Source organism: Agelaius tricolor, unplaced genomic scaffold (genome assembly GCF_023055355.1).
Source record: "Agelaius tricolor isolate 1412-34295 unplaced genomic scaffold, bAgeTri1.0.p SCAF_69, whole genome shotgun sequence".
NCBI classification, from domain to species: Eukaryota; Metazoa; Chordata; class Aves; order Passeriformes; family Icteridae; genus Agelaius; species Agelaius tricolor.
This window is the reverse complement of record NW_027269329.1, coordinates 1,485,450-1,506,378: the sequence shown is the minus strand read 5'-3', so window position 1 is coordinate 1,506,378 and position 20,929 is coordinate 1,485,450. Positions and strand designations below refer to the sequence as shown.

At 67.2% G+C, this 20,929-nt stretch overlaps 2 protein-coding genes across 6 annotated transcripts; both read left to right on the top strand.

The window, feature by feature from the left end:
- Nucleotides 1–4,346: 4,346 nt before the first annotated feature.
- Nucleotides 4,347–7,905, top strand: LOC139585031 (methanethiol oxidase-like). The gene is made up of 9 exons (XM_071417431.1): nucleotides 4,347–4,535; nucleotides 4,678–4,798; nucleotides 4,910–5,092; nucleotides 5,529–5,710; nucleotides 5,936–6,014; nucleotides 6,451–6,572; nucleotides 6,685–6,777; nucleotides 7,110–7,228; nucleotides 7,665–7,905. The coding sequence occupies exons 1-9, from the start codon at nucleotides 4,365–4,367 to the stop codon at nucleotides 7,825–7,827; spliced, it is 1,233 nt and encodes a 410-aa protein (XP_071273532.1). The 5' UTR covers nucleotides 4,347–4,364; the 3' UTR covers nucleotides 7,828–7,905.
- Nucleotides 7,906–9,912: 2,007 nt separating this feature from the next.
- On the top strand, nucleotides 9,913–20,414 carry RFX5 (regulatory factor X5). Of its 5 annotated transcripts, none has more exons than XM_071417391.1 (11): nucleotides 9,913–10,074; nucleotides 10,848–10,984; nucleotides 11,269–11,302; nucleotides 11,423–11,505; nucleotides 11,765–11,902; nucleotides 12,356–12,472; nucleotides 12,673–12,754; nucleotides 13,333–13,534; nucleotides 13,902–13,990; nucleotides 14,073–14,769; nucleotides 14,803–20,414. In XM_071417391.1, exons 2-11 carry the CDS (start codon nucleotides 10,866–10,868, stop codon nucleotides 20,385–20,387), a joined length of 7,146 nt encoding a protein of 2,381 aa, XP_071273492.1. In that variant the 5' UTR covers nucleotides 9,913–10,074; nucleotides 10,848–10,865; the 3' UTR covers nucleotides 20,388–20,414. The 5 variants fall into 5 exon arrangements, with proteins under 5 accessions (XP_071273492.1, XP_071273491.1, XP_071273490.1 ...); XM_071417390.1 differs by having other exon boundaries at nucleotides 14,073–14,802; nucleotides 14,836–20,414; XM_071417389.1 differs by having other exon boundaries at nucleotides 14,073–17,776; nucleotides 17,810–20,414.
- The last annotated feature ends 515 nt before the right edge of the window (nucleotides 20,415–20,929 follow it).

Here is a 20,929-nt window from a genome sequence, read left to right as displayed (position 1 = left end):
GGCCTGATCCCGCACCCTCAGCCGGGCACTGACTTTGGGAAGACGTTTGGCTCACGGAGGGAGCCCCAAATCCCGCTGCTCGTTCCTCCCCGGGGCTGCAATTCCACCCAGGAGCCGCCCCCGGGGCTCTGCAGCGTTCCCGGCTCTCCCGTCAGAAAGCCTCGAGCTCAAATTCCCTTCCGAGCCACGAATTCCCCGCTTTTCTGATGATTCGGTGGGAAAAGTGTGATTTTTGGGAGCTGGCTTCCGAGTTCACCTGAAAATGTGACAAAATCCGAAATTCCCCGGCCAGTGGAGGGCGGGTGACACTGGATGAGCTCGGGAGTTTGTTCCCCGCTCCTCCACCAGAAATAAACGGGGGAAAAAAAAAAATCACACTCGGGGGAACCGCGAGCTTTTCCTTGGTTCCAAAGCCGGGGAGGCTCCACTGCAGCCCAGGACGGGGCCGCGATACCCCGGGTCGGGCTTGGAACGGGACCGAGGGAGGACATTTGTCCCTGTCCCGGTCCCCGTCACTGTCGCTGTCCCTGTCCCGGTCCCTATCCCCATCCCTGTCCCTGTCCCTGTCCCTGTCCCGGTCCCTATCCCCGTCCTGTCCCTGTCCTGTCCCGGTCCCTATCCCCGTCCTGTCCCCGTCCTGTCCCTGTCCCTGTCCCTGTCCCGGTCCCCGTCACTGTCGCTGTCCCTGTCCCGGTCCCTATCCCCATCCCTGTCCCTGTCCCGGTCCCTGTCCCTGTCCTGTCCCTGTCCTGTCCCGGTCCCGGTCTCTGTCCCCATCCCTGTCCCGGTCCCTGTCCCTGCCGAGGGGGACACGCGGGGGGCCCGAACCCCGAATTCCCTCGGGATTGTTCCAGGGAACAGCCGGACCCCCCAAACCAGCAGGAAAAGGCGGCCGGGAGGAGCCGCTGCCCTGGGCCGGGTCCCAAAATTCCCAAGGGTTGGAAGTTTTTGGGCGAGCAGCCCCCGAGGAGCCGCCACAGCCCGAGATAATTCCAGGGCGTCTCTCCTCCTCTGGATCCGCTTGGAATGAGGGACTTGAAAGGCTCGGGGAGGCCTTTCCTCCCTCCACGGGGCAGGAATGTCCAGCTCCAGAGGCTTTCGGGATGGGCGGGACAGATCCCAGATGAATCCCTTCCAAATCGGGGGAGATAAACGCGATCTGCAGTGTCAGGAACGGAGAAATCTGATTTTCCCTGGATTATGGAAGTGGGGACGAGGAGGAGAAGCCGGGAAACTTCCCGAACCGGGCTGGGGGGACGCTGCCCCCACCTCTGGCCATGGAAAAGCCGCAGCAGAGCACAGGGAGAACCAGCCCGGCTCACCTGGGCGCAGGGAGGGGCAGGAAGTAATCCCAGCTCTTATCAGCAACTTTATCTTATCAGCCGCAGCTTTATCTCCTCCCGGCCAGGCTCACCACGGGAATTTCGAGCTACCCAAACGTTCATTTGCAGTGGCTTTTGTAGGATTCGCTCATTTTGGGGGGATGTAGGAACTGGATTTGATGTTTGGAAATAGCGCTGAGTGCTAAAGGGACCATTAGGAGAATTCCAGACTTAACTGGGTTTGGAAATTGCACCGAGGATTAAAGGGACGCATACGGGAATTCCAGGATTTTTGGGGCTGGAAAATCCCTCCAGGATCATCCAGCCCAAGATGGGACCCATTCCCCTCGGTCTCCCAGACAAAGTCCGGGAATTCTCCGGGGGTGGCCACTCTGAACCTCCCGGGGCAGCCCCTTCAAGGCCTTTTCCCTTTTCCAGGAAGAATTTACCAGATTTCCCCTGAGCCTCCCCTGGCACGGCTCGAGGCCGTTCCCTCTTGTCCTGGCCCCATTCCCTGGGATCAGATCGCAAATCCCTCCCGGCAGATCCCAAATTCCCCGGGATCCCCCTTTGATCCAGGTGGAGCTCCCGGTGTCGCCGGGATCCCCTGAGCAGCTCCCCGAGCCCATCCCGGTGTCCCCGAGCCCGTCCCGGTGTCCCCGAGCCGGCCTCGGTGTGCCCGAGCCCGTCCCGGTGTCCCTGAGCCCGTCCCGGTGTCCCTGAGCCCATCCCGGTGTCCCCGATCCCATCCCGGTGTCCCTGAGCCCATCCCGGTGTCCCCGAGCCCGTCCCGGTGTCCCCGAGCCCGTCCCGGTGTCCCCGAGCTCCCAAACTCCCGTCCCCGGCAGAGGCGGCTCGGGGAGCCCCGGGCTGCCGCTGGGATCGGGGCCGGGGTGCCCCTGTCAGGAGCAGGAGCCGTTTGGGGGTGGCCGGGCCGGGCCGGGGGCGCTGCGGGTGCGGAGCAGCCGCTCCGTGCGGGGCGAGCCGGGCTCGGCCGGGGCCGGCCCCGGGGTTTGAGGCTTCGGGAGCTGCAGGGAGCAGCAGATTTGGGCCCAGATTGGCGGCGGGGAGGAGGAAAGAAGCCGCAGCGCCGGGCTGGCCCCTCCCAAGCGCTGGGCAGCCCCTCCCTGGGCTTGGCCGCGCTGCCCGCACCCTTCGGCGGGGATAAAAGGCCCCCGGGAGCAGCCAGGGCACGGCACAGCCGCCCCAGCCCCGAGACAGCAGCAGCTGCCCCTCAGCTCCGGCTCCTTCCTCCGCCGCCAGCGCCGCGACCCCAGAGCTGCAGCCATGGGTAAGGGACCCCCGCGGCTGCCCCGAGCCCCGGGCCCGCAGCCCCGGCCCCAGCCCGGCCCCGCCCGGGGGCTGCGGGGCTGGCCCGGGCACAGCTGGGAACACCTGGGCACACCTGGGCACACAGACCTGCGCACACCTGGGCACAGGTGGGCACACTCACCTGGGCACACCTGGGCACAGCTGGGCACACAGACCTGGGCACACCTGGGCACAGGTGGGCACACTCACCTGGGCACACCTGGGCACAGCTGGGCACACACAGCTGGGCACACACACCTGCGCACACCTACGCATACCTGGGCACACAGACCTGCACACATCTGGGCACAGGTGCCTCTGTGCCCCGGGCACGAGGAGGGAGCCGGGCCCGAGCTCTGCCCGCGGGGCCGCTGCTCCCGGAGCTGCTGCGGGGCCCTGGCGGCTCCCGGGGGCCCTGCCCGGCCCCGGGGCCCCGGGATCCCGAGGGATTGTCCGTGCTGGAGCTGCCAGCGTGCCCTGGACCCGGGTGGCAGCTCTGTCCCCATCCGAGCTCACGGTGGCAGCTCTGTCCCCGTCTGGGCTCTGTCCCCCTCGTGTCCCGGCTCCGGGTGACCGCTCTGTCCCCGTCCCGTCTGGGCTCTGTGCCGTGCCCGCAGTGGGGAGGGGTCCCCGCGCTGTCGCCGGGTGTCCCCAGCGGGGCTCGGCCCCGCGCTGTCCCCAGGGTCCCGGTCCCGGAGCCGGGAGGCGGCAGCGCCGCCCCGAGCGCTCCCAGGGGTGCCCCGGGAGGGCCGCGGTGGCGCCGGGGTGGCCCCGGGGTCCCTGGGCTGGGAGGGAGCCTGCGGAGCGGGCGCGGGCGCGGGCCCGGGCCGGGCTCACGGCGTCCCCTCTGCTCCCCAGACAGATGCAGAGCTCCGTGCTACGAGTACCCCTCGTGCCCCGACGTGCTGAAAGGCGAGTGCTGCCCCTGGGGCTGGGCTGGGGGCGGTTGGGCTCTTTGGGGTCCCCCGAGCTCGGTGTCTGTGCCGGGCCCCTTGGCCAGAGCTGCCGGAGGTCGCTCCCGCTCGTTCCCGGGTCGGCAGCGGCGCGGGGGGACGGGCAGGGAACGGCAGCGCCCCGAAATCAGGGCGGTGATGGCGGGGAGCTGCCCGGGGCTCTCCCGGTCCCGCTCGGGTCTCGGGGCGCGGTCCGAGCCGCTTTTGTGTCCCCAGCGCCGCGGGAGGAGGTCGCCTACGTGACCTGCACCTACAGGTGCACCGGCATCGAGCAGCCCGATTTCCTGGCCACCGTGGACCTCAACCCGCGCTCCTGCCACTACGGCCAGGTACGGGCGCCTGCCGGGCTCTCCGGGCGGGACCGAGCCGGGGCTGCGCCCCCCGAGCGCTGCGGGGCCGCCCGGATATCTCTGTGCCGGGGAACCGAGGAGAACCTTTAAACCTTGTCCCGTCTGCTCCCGGCCGCCCCCAGCCCCTCTCCGGGGCTCCCCAAATCCCGAGGCCGCCCCCGGCCCCTCTCCGGGGCTCCCCTGGCCCCGGGGCCGCCCCCAGCCCCTCTCCGGGGCTCCCCAAATCCCGAGGCCGCCCCCGGCCCCTCTCCGGGGCTCCCCTGGCCCCGGGGCCGCCCCCAGCCCCTCTCCGGGGCTCCCCAAATCCCGAGGCCGCTCCCAGCCCCTCTCCGGGGCTCCCCTGGCCCCGGGGCCGCTCCCCGCGGGCTGTCCCGGCTCGGCCCGGCCTGAGCTGCCTTGGCCGTGCCCAGGTGATCCACCGGCTGCCCATGCCCAACCTCAAGGACGAGCTGCACTGCGCGGGCTGGGGCCCCGCCTGCGGCTGCTTCGACAGCGGCGCCGCGGCCAAAAGGACCAAGCTGGTGCTGCCCGGCCTCATCTCCTCCCGCATCTACGTGGTGGATGTGGGCTCCCAGTGCCGCGCGCCGCGGATCTGCAAGGTACGGCCGGGGGAGCCGGGGCCGCCGGCAGCGAGGGAGCCAGGGAGGGAGCGAGGGAGGGAGGGAGCGGGCTTGGATTCTGGGGTTCGGGCGGGAAAGGCGCCGAGCCGGCGGAGGCTGAAATGGGCGCTGGTTCGCGCAGATGATCGAGCCCGTGGATGTGTTCTGGAAGTGCAACAAGGGCTACCTGTCTGTCACCCACCCGCTGCCCAACGGGGACGTCCTGGTCGCCAACATGGGCGACGCCGCTGGCCACGGCAAAGGTGAGTTTTCCCTGCTGGAATTCCCGTGTCCCTGCCCAAACTCGCACCCCGGGGGTGCCGCTGCACTCGCGGCCGCCTGGATTTGTCCCCGCCCGTCCCTGTGTGTCCCAGGTGGCTTCGTGGTGTTGGACGGAGAGACCTTCGAGCTGAAGGGCAACTGGGAGAACGAGTGTGAGGCTCCCCCGACCGGCTACGACTTCTGGTACCAGGCCCGGCACAACGTCCTGGTCAGCTCGGCCGGGATGGTGCCCAGAGTGGCCGGGCGTGGCTTCAACCCCGATGACCTCAAGAAAGGTGGGGACACGCGGGCGGCAGCGCCGGCAGGGCTGAGCTGGGGCCGGCAGGGCTCGGGGCCCGCCAGAGGCCGATTTGTGCCCGGAGCCTCGGCCAGGCTCGGGCTGAGGATGGGCGGGGTGGAACCCGGGGGGCCGGGTCCTGCTGCCCCCAAATCTGCATTTCTCTGTGTTCTCCCAGATCCCGGATTTCTCTCTGTTCTCCCCAGTTCCCGCATTTCTCAATGTTCTCCCCAAATTCCTCATTTCTCTCTGTTCTCCTCAAATCCTGCATTTCCCAGTTCCCACATTTCCCAGTTCCCCCTGCCCAGTTCCCGCATTTCCCAGTTCCCCCTGCCCAGCTCCTGCCCTTCCCGTGCCGATGCCCCCCAGGAGCCCCTCGGGGGTCTCTCGCCGGCGCCCCCGGCCGCCCCCAGCCTCTCCCCCGTGTCCCGCAGGGGTCTTCGGCCGCCGCCTGAACGTGTGGAACCTGTCGTGCCGCAGCCTCACGCAGTGCTTCGACCTGGGCGAGGATTCTCTGCCGCTGACCGTGCGCTTCCTGCACAACCCCGAGGCCGCCGAGGGCTACGTGGGCTGTGCTCTGAGCGGGGCCATTTTCCGCTTCTACAAATCCTGCGAGGCGAGTGCGGCGCGGTGGGGAGCGGGAACGGGGCCGGGACGACGAGGAGGAGGAGGGGGGAGGAGGAGGAGGAGGAGGAGGAGGAGGAGGAGGAGCGGGGAACGGGGCCAGGGAGGGTCCGGGTGCGGGGCTCGGGGCTGAGCCCGTCGCGCCCGGCTCGGCTCGGCTCGGCTCGGCTCGGGCCGGGGCAGCGCGGGCTGAGCCGGGCTCGGTGTCCCTGTGCAGAGAGACAACTGGGCCGTGGAGGAGGTGATCCGGATCCCGGCCAAGGACGTGTCGGGCTGGATCATGCCCAAGATGCCGGGTGCGTGTGCCCTCGGGGTTGGCATTCCTGTTCCCTGGGCGAGCTCTGCAGCCGGGCGCGGTGTGCGGGTGACCCCAAATCCTGCTGGGTGACCGCAGAGCCGGCTCGGTGACCCCAAATCCTGCTGGGGGACCCCAAATCCTGCTGGGGGACCCCGGAGCCGGCTCGGTGACCCCAAATCCTGCTGGGGGACCCCAAATCCTGCTGGGGGACCCCGGAGCCGGCTCGGTGACCCCAAATCCTGCTGGGGGACCCCGAATCCTGACTGACCCCGAATCAGGACTGACCCCAAACGGGACGGGCCCTAAATGATTACCGACCCCGAATCCCTACTGAGCCCGAAGTGCTGGTCCCTGCCCCAAAGCCCAGCTCAGGCCAGGCCCGTGTGGCCTCCCCCGGTGCTGGCCGTGCCCCTGAGCCCCGGCTCTGCCCGCAGCCTTCATCGCCGACCTCGTCATCAGCCAGGACGACCGGTTCCTGTACGTGTGCAATTGGCTGCACGGGGACATCCGGCAGTACGAGCTGTCCCGGAGCTGCAAGCCCCGGCTGGTGGGGCAGGTGAGGGGCAGGGCCCGGGCCGGGGGCCGGGCGGGGCCGGGCGGGGCCGGGCGGGGCCGGGGGCCCGGGGGCCGGTCCGGGGAACGCTCGTGAGCCAGCGCGGCCCTTGCAGGTGTTCGTGGGGGGCAGCATCCTGCGAGGGGGCCCCGTGACCGTGTGCAGGGACGAGGAGCTCAAGTGCCAGCCCGAGCCGCTGGTGCTCAAGGTGAGCGGGGCGGGGCCGGAGCGCCGGGGCGGGGCTGGGGGCGGGGCTGGGGGAGCGTGAGTGTGAGTGAGTGTGAGTGTGTGCTCACCTGAGCGTGAGTGTGAGCGTGTGTGAGCGCTCACCTGAGCCTGCTCTCACTGCCCCTGCTGGAATCCAGCCCCAGTGCTCCCAGTACCCCCAGTCCGTGTGTCCCAGTGCCCCCAGTACCCCCAGTAACCCCAGTCCGTGTGTCCCAGTGCCCCCAGTCCGTGTGTCCCAGTGCCCCCAGTGTTCCCAGTCCGTGTGTCCCCGCGCCCCCAGTGCCCCCAGTAACCCCAGTCCGTGTGTCCCAGTGCAAGCGCGTGTACGGCGGCCCCGCCACGCTGCAGCTGAGCCTGGACGGGAAGCGGCTCTACGTGACCAACTCCTTCTACAGCACCTGGGACCGGCAGTTCTACCCCAGCCTGATCAAGTGAGCCCCTCCCGGCTGCCCGAGGCTGCCCGGGCCCGGTGGGAGCGGGAGGGGCCGCGACCCCCCCGGGGCTGTCCCGGAGCCGCTCGCGGCCGGGTCGGGATCGGGCAGAGCCCGGGCTGAGCTCAGCCCAAGGGGGTCGGGCCTGGCCGGGCGCAGCCCGAGCCGAGCCTGGGGGAGCTGCGGAGGGGAAAGGGCCCCGAGCCCGCCCTGCCCTGGGTTCGTGCCCGTCCTGGGGGCAGTGGGGACCCAAAGCTGTCCCTGCGCCCATCCTGTCCCCTCCATCGGGCACTGGGGACCGCAAGCGGCGCCAATCGCAGCCCGCGCCGCCGGCCCCGGGCCCGGGCGCTCCCCGGCGCCGTCCGGAGCAGCTCCGGGCGGGCTCGGCGCGGCCCCGGGGTCGCTGTCGCCCTGAGCCGCCGCTGTCCCCGCGCAGGGAGGGCTCGGTGATGCTGCAGCTCGACGTGGACACGGACAAGGGTGGCCTGAGCGTCAACAAGAACTTCCTGGTGGATTTCGGCAAGGAGCCCAACGGGCCGTGCCTGGCGCACGAGATCCGCTTCCCCGGCGGCGATGCCAAATCCGTGACCCTGCCCTGAGCGGCGCCGGCAGCGCCGCTGTCCCCGCCGGCAGCGCCGGGATTGGGGTTCCGGGGGGGAAATTGGGGCTTTGGGGTGCCCCGGGTGATGGGACTGGGGGGCATTGGGGCTTTGGGGTGCCCCGGGTGATGGGTTTGGGGTGCCCTGGGCGATTCTGGGCTTTAGGATCCCATGGGGGATTCCTGCTTTGGGCTGCCCTCGGGAGATTCCAGGGTTCGGGGTCCCGCGGGCCATTCCCGGCCGTCCCTGTCCCTGTCCCTGTCCCTGTCGCTGTCCCTGTCCCTGCTTTCCCTGCCATCAATAAAGTTGTTTCCTGCATCAGCCGCAGCTTCCCGAGGCTCATTCCCGGAACATCCCGGGACGAACAAATGCCGGGGGGTCCGAGGGCGGCGTCGGGGCCGGGACAATGCCCGGGACGGGCGCGGGCGGAGCCGGGACCGCGGGCAGGGTCTGGGGGGAATTCCCGGCGCCGCCTCTTTTCCCGGGCTTTGCTTCCAGCTGGGCTTTTTATCCCCATTTTATCTTTTTAATTTTTTTTCCCCTATTTTATCCCTGGGGGCTCCTCGAGAAGGTTTTCCCCAGAAATAAAGTGGGATCCAGGTGGATATTTGGGATAAATCCTCCCTTGGCCCAGGTTTTTCCATGGATTCCCCATCCCTGGAATTGCCCCAGCCCAGCCCGGGCAGCTCCTGGAGCCGCCTGGGCCAGCGGGAGCCGCCCAAGGGCGTGGGACGGGATGAGCTTTGAGATCCCATCCGTCCCAAAATCCCAAAAAATCCCCAAAAATCCCTCAATTTCCCACGATCCCACCATCCCAAACTCGGCAAAGTCCCGAAGCCGGAGCCGGCTCGGACTCAGCCTCACCCCCTGCAATTAAAACCCCACTTTTCCAGTTCTCCCCTTCCCGATAAAAATCTGCAACCTCCCCGAAATCCCTCGGGAATGTGGGATTTCCTTCCCCCAAAATCAAAGCTCAGAAATCCAGGGAAAAAAAGCAGGAAAAGCCAAGAGCAAATCCTGGGATCAAATCCCGGAAAAATCCACGGGGAAAAAAAATCCTTCCCCTCAGGGAGAGGCTGGAAATCCTCCGTGGAATTTGAACCATCCAAATCCCTTTCCCCCAATTTTTCCAGCTGTTCCAAACCTTTTTTCCCTGGAATTCCCACCCGGTGGGATCCAACTGGCAGCGGGAATTTATATTTAAAAATTGATTAAAATTGGGGTTTTTAAAATCCGATTCCCTATTTATTTTTCCCCTCCAGGAATTTGGGAATGCGGGGACTGCACCCCCGGCCCCTGGCTGTGATCCCCCGGGAAAACCGGGAGATTCGGGGTTTCTGGGAATTCGGGAATTCTGGCAGTCAGGAATTTGGGAATCCCGAGAGTCGGGAATTCAGGAATTCTGAATTTGGGAATTCTGGGAGTTGGGAATTTGGGAATTCTGGAATTTGGGAATTCCAGGAGTCAGGAGTTCAGGAATTCGGCGAGTTGGGAATTCGGGAATTCTGGGATGCGGGAATTCTGGGAGTCAGGAATTTGGGAATCACAAGAGTTGGGAATTCCGGAATTCAGAATTTGGAAATTTGGGAATTCGGGAATTCCAGGAGTTGGGAATTGCGGGATGGGCGTGGCCTAGGGGTGACATCAATCCAAAGAAAATCCTTTTCCTTTTCCTTTTCCTTTTCCTTTTCCTTTTCCTTTTCCTGCTCCGGAGCTCTCCTTGCACACTCCTTGCACGCGCCTTGCACGCTCCTTGCACATGTGACACACGCACGTGACACACCCGTTGCACAACCCCACACACGTGACCTCCCCGCGCGACCCCTCCCTTGCACACTCACACGTGACACGCGCACGTGACACACACCCGTTGCACAACCCCTCCCCACGTGACCGCCCCACGTGACCCGTCTGCACACTCGCCGCACACCCGTCTCCCCTCGCACCGCCCGCCCCGGCCAATCAGATCGCTGTTGCCAGGCAGATTTCGGCCCCTCCCGCCCCGCCACATCCGGGCGCTCACCCCCAGCTGGGGGGGGGCGGGCTCAGCCAATCACGGCCGCGGGCGCTGCCGTATCCGGGCAGACCAGCGCCGCCGCAGCCAATCAGAAAAAAGAAGGGGCCGCGCGCGCGGCGAGCGAGGGGCGCGTCCACTTTCGGTTCGCGCGGGGGGCGCGGGGCACGTGGCGGGACCCCTCCCCTCCCCCCTCCCTCCCTCCCGGGGCCCCCCGAGCCGGACGGGACCAGGTGGGTGCGGGGCTGGGGGGGGGCGGGGGGGGATAGGCCTGGGGACACCCCCGGGGACACCGCGGGGACACCCCCGGGACACCCCCAGACACCCGCGGGTACACCCCGGACACCCCCGGGAACACCGGGACACATCCGGAACACCCCGGATCACGCCCGGGACACCCCCGGAACACACCCGGAAACCCCCGGGACACCCCCGGGTACATCCCCGGAACACCCCCGGGACACCCCGGAACACCCCCGGGGCACCCCGGAAACCCCCGGGACACCCCCGGGTACATCCCCGGAACACCCCCGGGACACCCCGGGAACCCCCGGGAACACTCCGGGCTCGGCCCCGGCAGGGAGGTCCCGGCCCCCGGTACCGGCCCGGTACTGCGGGGAGGGCGCGGAGGGCGGCGGCGGCCCCGGGGGTCGCTTCCGGTGGCCTCATGGCCCCGTATCCCTGGGCGTCTCTTCCTGCCGGCGCTGTGGGTCTCTTCCTGGTGTCCCCCTGTCCTGGTGTCCCCCTGTCCCCCAGCCCTGCCGGGGTCACTGCAGATGTCCCTGTCCCGTTTCTGTGGCTCCTGTCCGTGCCCACGAGTCCCATTAGAGCCCAGAATGGGATTTATTCCTGTTTTTACAGCAAATTCCCATTTCCCTGTTCCCAGCAGGACACACACAGGGCTGCCATGGCTGAGGAGGAGCTGGGGACCAGGGCCACCAGGAGGGGCCCCCAGAATGGGATTTATTCCCGTTTTTTTTACACCGAAGTCCCATTTTCCCTGCAGGACCCACACAGGGCTGCCATGGCTGAGGAGGAGCTGGGGACCAGGGCCACCAGGAGGGGCCCTCTGTCAGCTGGCAGTGCCCGGGGCGGTGCCACCGAGTCCAGCACGCTGCTGCAGGAGCTGCGGGGCAACATCTCGTAAGGGCAGCACCCCAAAACCTGGGAATCACCCCAGGGCACCCCAGAGGGGCTTCATGGGGTGGGGGATTTGGAATTGGGCACCCCAAAACCTGGGAATCACCCCAGGGCACCCCGGGTCCATCCCGGGTCCATCCTGGGTCCTTCCTGCATCCCTGAGCCCTGGGGTCTGTCCTGGATCCCACTCGGGGTCTGGAGGGACCTGGGGAGCCCTGGGCAGAGCTGGAATTGCGACCCCGGGGTTTTTGGGATCGTTCCTGACTCGTGGCCTCTGTCCCTCGCAGCAAATCCGTGCAGAGCAAGGTGGACTCCATCCTGGTGAGTGTTCTGGGAATGCTGGAGGCAGGGCAGGGCCCTTCCCGGGGCTCACCCCACAGGATTCATCTCCTCCTCTCCTCCTCTCCTGTCCCTGTCCCTGTCCCTGTCCCTGGAGTGCAGCAGGACGTGCAGAAGTTCTCGGACAGCGACAAACTCTACCTGTACCTGCAGCTGCCCTCGGGGCCCAGCCTGGGCGAGAAGAGGTCAGGGGGGACCCGGGGGTGGGATGGGATCCTTGGGGTGGGATCCATGGGGTGGGATCCATGGGGTGGGATCTGTGGGGTGGGGACATTGGATGGGATGGGGTGGGATAGGATGGGATCCATGGGATGGGATCTATGGGGTAGGATGGGATGGGGCTGGAGTTGGCACAGGGATGCCCCAGCGTGGGTCCATCACCTGGGGTTGGCACAGAGGTGCTGACCTGACGGGCTCCCCTCCCTGCCTGTGGCCCTGGAGCAGCAGCAGCAGCTCCTCCTCGCTGGAGCTGAGCGCGCTGGGCACGGCCGAGCACATGCACGCCTGCAGCTGGATCCGCAACCACCTGGAGGAGCACACGGACACCTGCCTGCCCAAGCAGGACGTCTACGACGCCTACAAGTGAGCTGGGCTGTCCCATGTCACCGTGTCCCCATGCCCCAAGGACCCCCTGTCCTGCTGTCCCATGTCCCCATGTCCCCACCTCCCTGGGAACCCCCTGTCCCCATGTCCCCATGCCCCAGGGACCCCCTGTCCTGGTGTCTCACGTCACCATGTCCCTTAGGAATCCCTGTCCTTCTGTCCCCATGTCCCCACCTCCCTGGGGACCCCCTGTCCTCCTGTCCCATGTGTCCTTGAGGAGCCCCTGTCCTGGTATCCCACATCCCCCTGTCCTGCTGTCCCCATGTCCCCCTGCCCTGGTGCTCCGTGTCCCCCTGCTCTGTCCCTGCTCCGTGTCCCCCTGCCCTGGTGCTCCGTGTCCCCCTGCTCTGTCCCTGCTCCGTGTCCCCCTGCCCTGGTGCTCCGTGTCCCCTGCCCTGTCCCTGCTCCGTGTCACCCGCTCTGTCCCCGCAGGCGTTACTGTGACAACCTGGGCTGCCGCCCGCTGAGCACGGCCAACTTTGGCAAGATCATCCGTGAGATCTTCCCAAACATCAAAGCCCGGCGCCTGGGGGGCCGTGGCCAGTCCAAATATCCTTCCTTGGCCTGGAATTCCTGTGCCAGCTGCTCCTTTTTCCCCTTTTCCCCTGATTTTTTCCCATTTTTTCCCGATTTTTTCTCATTCTTTTTCCTGGTTTTCCAATTTTCCCCATTTTTTCCCATTCCTGAGGGTTCTTTGGGGTTGGTTCCCGGTTTTTTGGGCTTGGGAAAAATCCTTGACTCTTCCCAACGTACTGCTATGGGGGGATCCGGAGGAAGACTGTGGTCAGCCTTCCTCCCCTGCCCAGCCTGGATCTCAAAGTGACCGAGACGGTGAGTTTGGGTGGGATAATGGGATGGGATGGGATGGGATGGGATGGGATGGGATGGGATGGGATTGAAGGGATGGGATGGGATGGGATTGAAGGGATGGGATGGGATGGGATGGGATGGGATTGAAGGGATGGGATTGAAGGGATGGGATGGGATGGGGTTGAAGGGATGGGATGGGATGGGATTGAAGGGATGGGATGGGATGGGATGGGATGGGATGGGATGGGATGGGATGGGATTGAAGGGATGGGATGGGATGCAGGTCCTGCTTTGCTCCATGAATCCCATCCCGTCCCCATCCCCGTGTCCCATCCTGCTCCGTGGGCTCATCCCTGTGTCCTGCCCTGCTCCGTGACCCTCCTGCTGTCCCCTCCCTGCTGTCCTCCTGCCCCTGTCTCACACACTGTCCCTGTCCCCGTCCCCAGCAGGCAGAGCCCTACAGCAGTGAGGTGACAGTGTCAGTGTCCCTGTCCCTGTCTGATGTCCCCGTGCTGTCCCCAGCAGGCAGAGCCCTACAGCAGTGAGGTGACAGTGTCAGTGTCCCTGTCCCTGTCTGATGTCCCTGTCCCCGTCCCCAGCAGGCAGAGCTGGCCGAGCTGGCTCACTCCTACAGCGCCGAGGTGACGGAGGCCGCGTGTGCCCTGACGTGCGACTGGGCCGAGAAGATCCTGCGGCGCTCCTTCAACAACATCGTGGAGGTGGCGCAGTTCCTGCTGCAGCAGCACATCATCAGCCCCCGCTCGGCCCACGCCGACCTGCTCATGGCCATGGTGCTCTCGGGTCAGCCTGGGGACACGGGGACCGTCACTGCCCCGGGTCACCGCCACCTCCCTGGGGACACAGTCAGCCCCCTAGGACACTGTGACCCTTGGGGACACAGTCAGCCCCCTAGGACACTGCCACCTCCCTGGGGACACAGTCAGCTCCCTGGGACACTGCCACCCTTGGGGACACAGTCAGCCCCCTAGGACACTGTGACCCTTGGGGACACAGTCAGCCCCCTAGGACACTGCCACCCTTGGGGACAGACGCTGTGTGGGGTGGGACAGGCTGTCCCCCGCCTTGTCAGTGTCCCCTCCCCGCTCCCGTGTCCCCTCCCCAGTGCCACCATCCGCCGCCACCCCGCTCACGTCCCCTCCTCCCACAGAAAACACGGACAGGCCCCCGCAGGAGCCCCGGCCGCCCTCAGCCCCCAAGAAGAACAGCCCGGAGCCCTCGGACAGCAGCCAGGAGCAGGTGGGACCCCCGGGACCCCTCCCCGGGCCGGGCCGGGCACCGGAGGCGCCCCCAGCCCGGTGCCACTTTGTCTCTCCCGCAGGCCAAGAAGGACGCGGTCCCCAAGGGTCCCCCGCAGCCGCGGCCGGAGAAGAAGAAGCCGTCGGAGGCCCGGGCGGGCAGCAGCCCGCAGGTGAGCGCGCTGGTGGCGCGGCTGCCGCTGCTGCTGCCCCGCATCCCGGCCCCGCAGCGCCCGCCCGTGCCCAGCGCGGCCCCCGCGCCGCCCGTGCTGGTGCCGCGGCCCGGGGGCACCGTGAAGGTGGCGCTGCCGCTGCCCGTGGGCACGGCCGCCATCCCCGTGCTCAACGTGCTGCTGCCCGGCGTGGGCGTCCCCGCGGCCGAGAGCCCCCGCGGCGGCGGCGGCGACAGCGAGGGACAGCAGCGCGGCAGGGCCACCAAGCGCGCCCCGGAGGGGACAGCGGGGGACGGCGCCGCGCGCAAGAGGCGGCGCGGGAGGCCCCGCAAGAGGCCGGGGGACAACGCGATGTCACCCGAGGACGTGGAGGTGGCCCGGGGCGAGGAGGGAGGGGACTCGCCCCCGGGGGCGTCGCCCGGGGGTGGCAGTGCCACCGTGCCCGGTGGGGACAGGGGGGTGGCTGGTGGAGCTGCTGAGGATGGTGGGGACAGCATGGAGGTGGACAGTGACACGGTGACTGGGGGGGACAGCCCGGGCAGTGGCAGTGCCAGCGTCCCCCTTGGGGACAATGGCAGTGCCACTGTCCCCCTTAGTGACAGCCTGGGCAGTGCCACCGTCCCCGTTAGTGACAGCCCAGGCAGTGCCACCGTCCCCCTTAGTGACAGCCCAGGCAGTGGCAGTGCCAGTGTCCCACTCAGAGACAGCTCAGTCAATGGCAGTGCCACTGTCCCCCTTAGTGACAGCCCAGTCAATGGCAATGCCACTGTCCCCGTTAGTGACAGCCCAGTCAGTGTCAGTGCCACTGTCCCCCTTGGGGACAGCTCAATCAATGGCAGTCCCACTGTCCCCCTTGGGGACAATGGCAGTGCCACCGTCTCCCTTAGTGACAGCTCAGTCAATGGCACTGACACTGTCCCCCTTGGGGACAGCGCAGTCAATGGCAGTGCCACTGTCCCCAGTGGGGAGAGCCCAGGCAGTGGCAGTGCCACCGTCCCCCTTAGTGACAGCTCAGTCAATGGCACTGACACTGTTCCCCTTGGGGACAGCCTGGTCAGTGGCAGTGCCACCATCCCCCTTGGGGACAACTCGGTCAATGGCAGTCCCACTGTCTCCCTTGGGGACAATGGCAGTGCCACCGTCTCCCTTAGTGACAGCTCAGTCAATGGCAGTGCCACTGTCCCCCTTGGGGACAGCTCGGTCAGTGTCACTGCCACCACCCAGCTTGGGGACAGCTCAGTCAGTGCCACTGTCCCCCTTAGTGACATCCTGGTCAGTGGCAGTGACACTGTCCCCACTGGGGACAGCCCAGCTGAGGGAAGTGCCACCGTCCCCCTTGGGGACAGCCCAGTCAGTGGCAGCATCCCTGGTGATGGCTCTGCTGGTGGTGGCAGTGCCACTGTCCCCCTTAGTGACAGCTCAGTCAGTGCCACCGTCCCCCTTAGTGACAGCCCAGCTGGGGCAAGGGCTCCCACCCACCTTGGGGACAGCTCAGTCAATGGCAGTGCCAGCGTCCCCCTTGGGGACAGCCCAGTCAGTGCCACCGTCCCCCTTGGGGCCAGCCCAGTCAGTGGCAGTGCCAGCTCCCCCAGTGGTGGCTCTCCTGGTGGTGGCAGTGCCACTGTCCCTGTCAGCGACAAGCCAGTCCCTGGCAGTGCTGCTGTCCCTGTCAAGGACAGCCCAGCCAGGGCCAGTGACACTGGGGACAGGCCTGTCACTGGCAGTGCCACCACTGGGGACAGGCCGGTCATTGCCAGTGCCACCACTGGGGACAGGCCTGTCACCAGCAGTGCCACCGTCCCTGTCAGGGACAGCCTGTCCAGGGCCAGTTACACTGGGGACAGGCCGGTCACTGGCAGTGCCACCACTGGGGACAGGCCTGTCATTGCCAGTGCCACCAGCCCTGCTGAGGACAGCCCAGACAGGGTCGGTGACACTGGGGACAAGCCAGTCACAGGGAGTGCCACTGTCCCTGTCAAGGACAGCTCACCCATGCCCAGTGACACTGGGGACAAGCCGGTCACTGCCAGTGCCACCATCCCCACTGAGGACAGCCCAGCCAGGGTTGGTGACACTGGGGACAGGCCTGTCACTGGCAGTGCCACCAGCCCCACTGAGGACAGCCCAGCCAGGGCCAGTGACACTGGGGACAGGCCTGTCACTGGCAGTGCCACCAGCCCTGTCAGGGACAGCCCACCCATGGCCAGTGACACTGGGGACAGGCCAGTCACAAGGAGTGCCACCAGCCCTGCTGAGGACAGCCCAGCCAGGGTTGGTGACACTGGGGACAGGCCGGTCACTGGCACTGCCACCACTGGGGACGGGCCGGTCACTGGCAGTGCCACCACAGAGGACAGGCCTGTCACCAGCAGTGCCACCGTCCCTGTCAAGGACAGCCCGTCCAGGGCCAGTGGCGCTGCTGGGGACAGGCCGGTCACCAGGAGTGCCACCATTCCCAGCAGGGACAGCCCAGCTGGTGGCAGTGCCACTGTCCCTGTCAAGGCCAGTCCATGCAGGGGCAGTGCCACCACTGGGGACAGGCCAGTCAGTGGTGCCACTGTCCCTGTCAGGGACAGGCCTGTCCCTGGCAGTGCCACTGTCCCTAGGAGGGACAGCTCACCCAGGGCCAGTGCCACTGTCCCCAGGCAGGACAGCCCCTCCAGGGCCAGTGCCACTGGGGACAGGCCGGTTACTAGAAGTGCCACTGTCCCCGCAGCTGGTGGCACTGCCACCGTCCCTGTCAAGGAAGGTCCATCCAGGGGCAGTGCCACCACTGGGGACAGGCCAGGCACGGGCAGTGCCACCACTGGGGACAGGCTGGCTGGTGGCAGTGGCACTGTCCCTGTCAGGGACAGCTCAGCCAGGGGCAGTGGCACCACTGGGGACAGGCCGGTCACCAGGAGTGCCACTGTCCCTGTCAAGGACAGCCCAGCTGGTGGCAGTGGCACCACACCAGTCAAGGACAATCGGGCCAGGGGCAGTGCCACCCCTGGGGACAGCTCATCCCGGGGCAGTGCCACCATCCCTGTCAGGGACGGCTCACCCAGGGCCAGTGCCACCGCAGGGGACAGGCCAGTCACCAGGAGTGCCACTGTCCCTGTCAGGGACAGCCCAGCTGGTGGCAGTGCCACTGTCCCTGTCAAGGCCAGTCCATCCCAGGGCAGTGCCACCACTGGGGACAGGCCAGTCAGCGGTGCCACTGTCCCTGTCAGGGACAAGCCTGTCACTGGCAGTGCCACCGTCCCTGTCAGGGACAGCTCACCCAGGGCCAGTGGCAGTGCTGGGGACAGGCCGGTCACCAGGAGTGCCACCATTCCCAGCAGGGACAGCCCAGCTGGTGGCAGTGCCACCGTCCCTGTCAGGGACAGCTCATCCAGGGCCAGCGCCACCACTGGGGACAGGCCAGCGAGGAGCAGTGCCACCACTGGGGACAGGTCAGTCGGTGGCAGTGCCACCATCCCCGTTAGGGACAAGCCAGTCCGTGGCAGTGCCACTGTCCCTAGGAGGGACAGCTCACCAAGGGGCAGTGGCACTGGGGACAAACCGGTGCCTGGCAGTGCCACCGTCCCTGTCAGGGACAGCTCCTCCAGGAGCAGTGCCACCACTGGGGACAGGCTGGGCAGGGGCAGTGCCACCACTGGGGACAGGCTGGGCAGGGGCAGTGGCAGTGTCCCCATCAGGGACAGGTCACCCAGAGACAGTGGCAGTGGGGACAGGCCAGGCAGGGGCAGTGCCACCATCCCCATCAGGGACAGGTCACCCAGAGACAGTGGCAGTGGGGACAGGCCAGGCAGGGGCAGTGCCAGCAGTGGGGACAGGCCAGGCAGGAGCAGTGCCACCATCCCTGTCAGGGACAGGCCAGGCAGGGCCAGTGGCAGTGTCCCTGTCAGGGACAGGTCACCCAGAGACAGTGCCACCACTGGGGACAGGCCAGTCCCTGGCAGTGCCACCAGCGGGGACAGGCCGGGCAGGGGCAGTGCCACCGTCCCTGTCGAGGACAGGCCGGGCAGGGGCAGTGGCACCATCAGGGACAGGCTGGTCAGGGGCAGTGCCACTGTCCCCATCAGGGACAGCTCAGACAGTGGCAGTGCCACTGTCCCTGTCAAGGACAGGTCAGCCAGAGCCAGTGGCACCACAGGGGACACGTCAGTCAGGAGCAGTGCCACTGTCCCTGTCAAGGACAGCGCAGCCAGGGGCAGTGCCACCACTGGGGACAGGCCGGGCAGGGGCAGTGCCACCATCCCTGTTAAGGACAGCTCATCCAGGACCAGTGACATTGGGGACAGGCCAGTTAGTGGCAGGGCCATCATCCCTGTCAGGGACAGCGCAGCCAGGGCCAGTGCCACCACTGGGGACAGGCTGGGCAGGGGCAGTGCCACCACTGGGGACAGATCAGTCAGGGGCAGTGCCACCATCCCTGTCCGGGACAGCTCACCAAGGGCCACTGCTGTTGGGGACAGGCCAGTGAGGAGCAGTGCCACCGCTGGGGACAGGCTGGGCAGTGGCAGTGCCACCGCTGGGGACAGGCCAGTGAGGAGCAGTGCCACCACTGGGGACAGGTCAGTGAGGAGCAGTGCCACCATCCCTATCAGGGACAGGTCACCCAGAGACAGTGGCAGTGGGGACAGGCCAGGCAGGGGCAGTGCCACCGTCCCTATCAGGGACAGGTCACCCAGAGACAATGGCAGTGGGGACAGGCCGGGCAGGGGCAGTGTCCCCATCAGGGACAGGTCACCCAGGGCCAGTGGCAGCGGGGTCAGGCTGGTCAGGGACAGTGCCACCATGCCCATGAGGGACAGTGCCACAGTTCCCATGAGGGACAGGGCCCCCAGGGCCCCTGACCCTGGGGACAGGCCAGGCAGGAGCAGTGCCACTGTCCCTGCCAGGGACAGCCCAGCTGCGGGCAGTGGCACGCTCAGGGACGTGCCAGTCTCTGGCAGTGGCACTGTCCCCATCAGGGACAGCCCGTCCAGGGGCACTGCCACTGTCCCCGCTGGGGACAGGCCGGTCACTGGCACTGCCACTGTCCCCACTGAGGGCAGGCCGGTCACTGCCAGTGGCACCGCTGGGGACAGGCCGGTCACTGCCAGTGGCACCGCTGGGGACAGGCTGGTCACTGACAGTGGCACCCCTCCTGGCAGGGACTGTCCCTCCAGGGACAGTGGCACTCCTGGGGACAGGCCGGTCCCTGGCAGTGCCACTGTCCCCGTCAGGGACAGCCTATCCAGGGGAACTGCCACCATCGTGGACACGCCCGTCACCGGCAGTGCCACCATCCCTGCGGGTGACAGCCCCTTCTGGGCCCGGGGCACCGCTGGGGACAGCGCCGGGGGTGGCAGTGCCACCTTCCCCGTCAGGGACTGCCCGTCGCGGGGCACTGCCACCATTGTGGACGCGCTGGTGACCCTGAGTGGCACCGTGATGGACAGGAGGATCCTGGGCAGTGTCACCGTCCCCGTCAGGGCCAGCCTGTCCCGGGGCACTGCCACCATCGTGGACACGCCCGTCTTTGTCAGTGCCACCGTCCTCGTTGGGGACTCCATCCCCAGGGTCACGGCCACCATCGTGGAGTCCAGGGTGCCCGGCCATGCCATCCTCCCCCTCGGGGACACGCTGGCCTGTGGCAGTGCCACCATCCCTGTCAGGGAGTGCCCGTCCAGGGACAGTGCCGCTGTCCCCATCAGAGAGTGCCCATCCAGGGACAGTGCCACCGTCCCTGACAGGGACAGGCCAGGCAGGGACAGTGCCACTGTCCCCATCAGAGAGTGCCCATCCAGGGACAGTGCCACCGTCCCTGACAGGGACAGGCCAGGCAGGGACGGTGCCCCTGTCCCCATCAGGGAGTGCCCATCCAGGGGCAGTGCCACCCTTGGGGACAGCAGGCATGTCACTGATGGGGGCAGTCCCCCCATCGTGGACACACCGGTCAGTGGCAGTGCCACCATCCCTGTCAGGGACTGCCCGTCCAGGGGCAGTGCCTCCCCTGGGGACAGGCCTGGCAGTGGCAGTGCCACCCCTGGGGACAGGCCTGGCAGTGCCACCCCTGGGGACAGGCCTGTCCCTCCCGTCCGCGTCAGTGTCATCAGGGATGGCAGGACGGGCACCAGGGTGGCACCGGCGGCCCTGGCACAGCGCGGTCACAGCCGGGCCGGGTCTCCCCTCGGGGACACGCAGGGACACACGAGGGCGGGCACAGGGATGGGGTCCCCTGCGTCACACCAGTAAAAACCAGTAAAAACCAGTAAAAACCAATCACTGCCGTGTGGCTGTGTGCCTGTGAGCCCGGGCACCCGGAGGGGGCACTGGGAGGGGACACTGGGAGTGGGGAGGGGACACGGGGAGTGCAGAGGGGACACTGGCAGTGGGGAGGGGACACGGGGAGTGGGAAGGGGACATTGGGAGCGGGGAGGGGACACGGGGAGTGGGAAGGGGACATTGGCAGCGGGGAGGGGACACTGGGAGTGCAGAGGGGACATTGGCAGTGGGGAGGGGACACTGGGAGTGGGGAGGGGACATTGGGAGCGGGGAGGGGACACTGGGAGTGCGGAGGGGACATTGGGAGCGGGGACACGGCGCGGTGGAAGAGGACAAGGGGGGGACAACCCGCCCCACCCCCCCGGATGGTGACAGCGACATCCGAGGCGATTTTGCCCCGAAATCGCAGATTTTGGTTAACGCGGAACCCGCGGGGCGCCTTGGGCTTGTTCCGTGCGGAGACCACGCCCCCAAACACCATGAGGCCACGCCCCTTTAAGCATATATGTACA